Source organism: Lemur catta, chromosome 1 (assembly GCF_020740605.2).
Source record: "Lemur catta isolate mLemCat1 chromosome 1, mLemCat1.pri, whole genome shotgun sequence".
NCBI lineage: Eukaryota > Metazoa > Chordata > Mammalia > Primates > Lemuridae > Lemur > Lemur catta.
In genome coordinates, this window is record NC_059128.1 from 26601468 (window position 1) to 26607986 (window position 6519).

General features: G+C 52.4%; 1 protein-coding gene and 1 pseudogene across 1 annotated transcript in view; one reads left to right on the plus strand and one right to left on the minus strand.

Annotated features, from left to right (window-relative positions):
- PAPLN (papilin, proteoglycan like sulfated glycoprotein) overlaps positions 1-2917 on the minus strand; it is a 35056-nt gene extending 32139 nt beyond the window's left edge. The window contains 2 exon segments of the mRNA XM_045564249.1: positions 421-480; positions 2876-2917. Of these exon segments, the coding sequence (XP_045420205.1) occupies positions 421-474 (54 nt within the window). The 5' untranslated portion in view covers positions 475-480; positions 2876-2917.
- A 1087-nt stretch (positions 2918-4004) lies between these two features.
- On the plus strand, positions 4005-5155 carry LOC123647131 (annotated as a pseudogene).
- The last annotated feature ends 1364 nt before the right edge of the window (positions 5156-6519 follow it).

The following is a 6519-nucleotide window of genomic DNA, read 5'->3' on the forward strand; positions in this document are numbered from 1 at the left end:
ACACCTCTGAAGCTGCAATTGGTTCCAGGTGACAGGTGTCCGGTGGGATGGGCCACTTAGCCCTGCACCTTGGTTGGTCCCAGCATTGCCCCCCCACCTGTCCTTCCACCTTGGAAGACCACCTGGGGGACCAGCATTAACTGCACCTCCATGAAGTGCACCAACCACCTTCTGAAGGGGGAGGGTGGTGAGACGGTGCCATCCCTGAAACCTGCACCTGGCCCGCTGGCTTCATGGTCCCAGCCCTTTCCGAAGGAGCTCAGGCAGGCCTGCTCGCCTGCTCGCTTCCCATCTTCCCCGACATTGCCCCTCTCCTGAGATGTGGCCGCAGGCGGTGGGCTCCAACCAGCCAGGGACCCACACGTCCTCGCCCCTGCCTCCCCAAGGGTCCTCCCGGGGGCGGGGCCGGGCCGCACTCACCGCGGACGCGGGCGCCGGGACCAGCAGCAGCGGCAGGAGCAGGAGCAGCCGCATCTCCGCCTGCGGGACAGGCAGCGGGTTAGAGCCGCGGGGAGGCGCCAGGGCGGGGGCGGGGGCAGGGGCAGGGCGCCACCCGGCGCTGCTGCAGCCCGGGGCTCCGACAGCTGTCCCGAGTGCGGGCGCGGGTGTGTGGGCAAGGTGACCCACAGGTGACCAGGAGACCCGCGCTGGGACCGTAGCGAGCGCGGTGCGTAGTGGAGAACCAGGCGCCCACACCGGCGGTGCAGCTCACACGCGAGAGCCAGACAGGGCCCGGCGGCACCTGGCAGAAGTTCAGGAACAACTTGTTTCAGGGTTCCAGAGGAAAACAGAGCAATTAAAAATACTTCTATGTCCTTGAAAAACTGGGAGTTCAGAATCTAAATTAGACTCACTGTTTTAATTGAGCAAGAGATTTCTTTATAAAAAGCCATTACATCAGTTGTTTAAAAACTCGTAATACAGATTTTTCCTTAAAAAGATGAAAGTTTCTGAAGACACTTTCAAAACTCAAATATTTTTAAAATGTTAATTATATATATATATATATATACACACATATATATATATTTTGAGACGGATTCTCTTTCTGTCATCCGGGCTAGAGTGTAGTGGATCTAGCATCACAGCTCACAGCAACCTCCAACTCCTGGGTTCAAGCGATCCTCCTGCCTCAGCCTCCCAACTAGCTGGGACTACAGGCGTGCACCACCACGTCTGCTAATTTTTTTTTTTAAGAGACAGGGTCTGGCGGTGTTGCTCAGGCTGGTCTGGATCTTCTGGCCTCAAGTGATCCTCCCACCTCGGCCTCCCAAAGTGCTGGAAGTGCAGGCATGAACCACCGCGCCGACCTGTTAGCCTATTTTAAGCCCAAACCAGCATTTTTCTGCACAGGGCAGCTCCATAAGCAGGGTGTGTGCAGTGTGTGGGTGGAGTTTGGCATGTGCATGCACACAATGTGTGCTACACAATGTGCACAGCAGGCCTGAGTGCAGTCTGGGGTGTGTGTGTGTGTGTGTGTGTGTGCGTGCAGGGTGGTGTACGCATGTCTCATCTGCACACCCTGTGCAGTATGTGTGCATGTGTGCACATGTCACTGTGTCAGAGTGATGACATAGGCAGTGTGCGCCGTTCAGCACAAAACATTAAACAAGTACTGTCTTGTATGTTTCAATTTTAAAATCTGTAATTCTACCAACGTTCTCTCTAATTTTTTTAAGGTATAAAATGACTTCAGTTTACAAGGATAAGACAGCATGCAGAAGCCAAGTTCAGCACAATGTAACCTGGCTCATTGAATGACGTACATACTGGTTAATTTGGCACAGTGATTCATTATTTTCATGATTCCTGGGGTGGCGGGGGCGAGGGAGGGGGGCTGCTGTCAGGCCCTGCCTCTGCTCTGTCGGGGGCAGCTCTGGGAACTGCACGGTGCGAGGGGAAGGGGGTTAGCAGGGGACACCCTCGGGTTAATGAGGGGTAGGGAGGCCGAAGGAGGACAGGAGGAAAGAAGAATTTTACTTAGACTTGCCCCTGGTACACCACCGCTACAATCTGGAGCCCATATGTGCAATTTCAAAGTCCCGAGAGCCTGAAAAGTTCAGTTTTTTTCAATTCATTTGGTGGCAAACGACGCGCCTGACTACAGGCCAGCCCTGGGTGTGACCACTGGGCCACTCCGCAGGCCTTACGGGACCGGGTGGCCAAGAGCAGGGACCAGGTGGCTGCGGCACGCAGGGTGGGCCCCCACGACGCCGTGTTCCCAGGGACCGAGTCTGCGGGCAGAAGGCGGCGGGTGGGGACGCGACGTCTGGGGCCCGCAGCCAGGACCCGGGGCGGGGAAGGGGAGGACGCCGACCGAGCCGATCTGCGCCTCACCCTCACTGTCCCCAACAGACTCCGGGGCCGCCGAGGCCGGCACCACGCCCTTCCCTGTGCGCCCCTGAAGCAAGGCTCTGCCCTTGTCCGCCCCGCGACCCCAGCCCGGAACGCGCCCGGCGCGCCCCTCGAGGGCGCAGAGGTGCTGTCCCGCACTGGGGGCCCGGGGTGGCGGGGCAGGTGCTGGCCGCGGCGGGGGCTCTGGACTCGGGAGAGCCAGACCGCGGCACCTCGGCGACGCGCGGGGAACGGCGTCCGACGGAGGGAGGGTCCGGGCCGCTCCGCACCAGCCCCCGCGGCTCCCGGCGTTTCCTTCCCGCCCGCGACCTCCCACCCCGGCCCGGTCCGGAGCGGTGACGGGGCCCTGCGCCACCTAGGCGGAGGAAGTTGGAGGCGGGGTCTGTTCCCGGCCCCCCACTTTCTCTGACACGGGACACCGCAGCTGCCGCCGGCCAAGCGGAGCAAATTCCTGCAGAAGCCCTGGGTGTGCTGTCCCTGCTGCCCGGCCGGCCGGTTCCCGGTGCCTCTGCCTGCCTACCTGTCTCCGTGAGCTCCGCGCGGCGAGGGCAGGGCCGCTCCGTCGGTGCCCGCCCCGGCCCCGGCCCCGGCCCCGGCCCGGGAGGTAGGTAGGACCGCCCGCGGAGGTTGGACTTTCTCTCCTTGCCGCTGGCTGGTTTCCTCCCCGCCCCATCTCCCCCCACCCATCCCCAATCCCCTGTGGGAGGACAGTGCGCCCGCGGAGAGGCCCCGTGGTGACCAGAGATGCCCGGGGCCTCCCACCCCTTGGGTCTGTGCCAAGGCTTGGCTTATCCTCCACCCTGTGGTCACCTGTCTTTCCTATCTTGGGTCTGTGCCAGTCACCTCTCCAATGCCATTTCCTCTTGCCCACCCTTCCAGTTCTGTGCCGTGTCCCCTCCACTGCACGCCAACCCTGCATACAATACACCTCCACGTCCAACCACTCACTCCTCTTTTGCCCCTGGATTCTACGCTTCAGCCACAACTGAGTTTCTCCACACACATGCTGCTGTTTCCCACCTCCCAGGCAGATTTTCCACTGCCTAGATTGCCCTGGCCCAATCTCCTCCACCTCTTGAACTACTCATCCCTCAAGACCCTGGTCAAAAGTCACCTTCTTTTGAAGTCTTCCCCACATCATCCCAGGCAGAGGTGATGGGCTCCCTCAGTCTTTAGCCCTGTCTGTGGTGCATCACACAGCGCGAATCTCCCTGACTCAGCTGTGAGTTTCAGGGGGTGGGAGGGTGAGTGAGGCCTGCATCCCAATCGCCTGAGCCCAGGGCACTAGTTGGCATCAAGGTAGGGGCTCAGTAAATGTGATACATTCAATTTCCTCTCCTAGGTTTTCTTCATTTTTTTCAACCAAGGCACTCCTTGTCTGCCATCCCTTTTGTGAAACTGGAATTCACCCATCTTTAGGAAAATGGCACTGGCCCTGTACACTTGGGAGGTGGAGAAGTCACAAAGGCTGGTCCCCTTCCCCCACGCTCTTCTGTCTTCAGCCCTGTGCCTGGTCCCATTTCGGCAGAGAAAAGCCAAGTGGGGAGCTCAGCCCCTCTAAAGACCACCACCTCCAGCTCATCTTCTGGATCCGCAAGTGATGCTCAGACAAAATGTTGGTTAAGACACAGCCAGGGGTGGAGTGGAGAGGTGGCTGAGGGACCTGTGGGGGGCCTGCTACTGCTGTCTCTCCAGCCTGGTCTCCCTCAGCGTCTGTTTGCTCAGTCGGGCACCATGGGGAAGCGGGACAATCCGGTGACTGATATGAACCAATAGCAATGGCCAGATCAAGGGGTCCAGTCCAGTCTTTAGAGCCAACGATCCATGATTATCAGAGTTGACCAAGGCCTCCCTGGGAGGAAGTGAAAGAGCCACTAGAAAAGAAAAAGTTTCCCAGGCTTTGGCTGAATTTGAAGAAAAAAATGAATGAGCACTGGAAAAAAGAACTAGAAAAACACAGGGAGAAATCGTTAAGCGGAAGTGCGAGCTCATCCAAAAAACAGAAAGGAAAAAGAGCAGAAACCTGGAAGGTGCTCACTGTCTTCAAGCTCTGGTTCTTCCAGCAGTTCCTCAGGTTCCGAAGATGAGGGCAAGAAACAAGGAAAACAGAGAAAGAAGAACTGTTCCCATAAATCTGAAAGCTCCAGGTTGGAAACTGAATCAGACAGTAAGGATAGTTGAAAAACGAAAAAGAAGTCAAAGGACGCAACTGAGAAAGAAAAGGACATTAAAGGACTCAGGGGGAAAAAACAGAAAGATGTATCCTGAAGCTAAACCTTTATCATCTGAGTCCTTATCGGAATGAGATTATATGGAGGGGGCACTTCCCTTTGAAGTGTGGATATTGTGTCTCCCTTTTACAGATGATGAAAGCCAGAAAGGAGCAAGAAAGAAGAAAAGCAGTGAAGAACGAGAAAAAGCAACAGAAAAAAACAAGAAAAAGAAACGTAAGAAACACAGTAGGAAGAAGACAAAGAAGGCGCTAGTTCAAGTCCTGACTTGTAACATTAAGACAAAATCAGGATTCCCTTATAAAAGAAAGTGCAATGTCTAGGGAAACTTCCACTGTGAAACTTATAACGTATTTACTAAAATGCATGAATTTTCTTGTTTTTAGAATTATTCCTGGACTATTCAGTAGCCTCTCAGATTCCGCTGTGTGGAATAATTCCATAATTACCGCCTGCTGCTTGAACATCTATTTTTTCTCTTCCAGTGCTTGGTAACTCTGGGAGATGATACACTACAGTTGTACTAGTGCTTAAGATATTTGGGAATAAAGTTAATACTTTTGACTAGAAATGTCTAATGATAAATCAACAGAAATTGAATCTGGGTACATCTGTAAGATGTAATCAGAAATGACCAGATAACTCTAGTTAAAATTTTTGAAGTAGAGATTACATTGATATTTCAAAATTTTTACTCTATAGATAAGTGTATTTTAATTTTTCCCCTTTGTGTATTTTTTACTTACCTAGGGAAGGAGATTTGAGGGTGGGGGAGTGGTTTGCACTATCTCCTTAGCTGGCAGAATAGGATGCCTTTGATCCTCACACATCCTATGTTTGTGGGCACAGGAGCCGTGTTTTGAGGGGAGGTCAGAGTTGGGTACCAGCAGTCTTGCCCTTTACTGGGCTACGTGACATCCTGGGAGTCTGTCATATGCTGCTTTAAGTCAATCGGAGAAAGCCCCAGAAGCTCTGGGATTTACCTCCACTTCAATAATGCTGAATATTTTTTAGCAATAGAATGTGTTATGTCATTTGAATACATTTTGATTATACTTGGCTTTGGAGACGAATCATTTCAAATAGACACTGGTACTTTTTAAACTTGATCGCTAAAGATTCTAAAATGCATGTTTTATACTGTTAAGTTTTAACCAGTCAGGAAATTTTTATGTAACCAGTGATAATTACTTTACTTTTTTTGTATGAATTTTGTTTAGGCTGCAATGTTTAGCTTTTGTTAACTCGTTACTTTACTGTTTTAAGTTCCTTGCTATGTTTAACGATGGACTTGCTAAGATATTTAGCATGTAAAAAGCAGGGTTTTGATTTTTTTTTTTTTTTTAAACAGCTTCATATTGAGGCTGAAACTTACCATAAACAAGTTGAGTGGCAGGCCTGGTGTGCTGTGTCTTGTTATATATAGCTGTTGCCAGAAGCTTAGTAAATATAATGTTTTAAACATCAAAAACCAAACAAAACAAAACACAACCAGCTGGTCCGGGCAGTGGTGTTTACAACCAATTGATCACAACCAGTTACAGATTCCTTTGCTCTTTCTCCACTCCCACTGCTTCCCTCGACTAGCCAAAACAAAACAAAACCCAAAAAAATCCCACAGCCACTTTAAATCAGGCCCATTTCTTACCTATCTATGAAGAGGGAGGAGCAGCAGCTGGGGCAGGGGCCCCCGGGGAGCTGTGTGAATTCTTAGGCACAGATAAAGCTTGGCAGAGCCAGGGGAGGAGAATTACCCAGAGCCTCTGTAGAAAAGGAACACCATTTCTTCCATTCAAAAGCTCCACTCCCTGTCCCCACCAGCTGGGACTTTTCTGAGCTTGGTCAAAGGTCCCCTGTTAAGTGGGAGGAAAATGCTTCTTGTGCTGCAGGGCGGGGACAGCGGTGGCCCAAGGAAGTTCACCTTCCTGAGCTG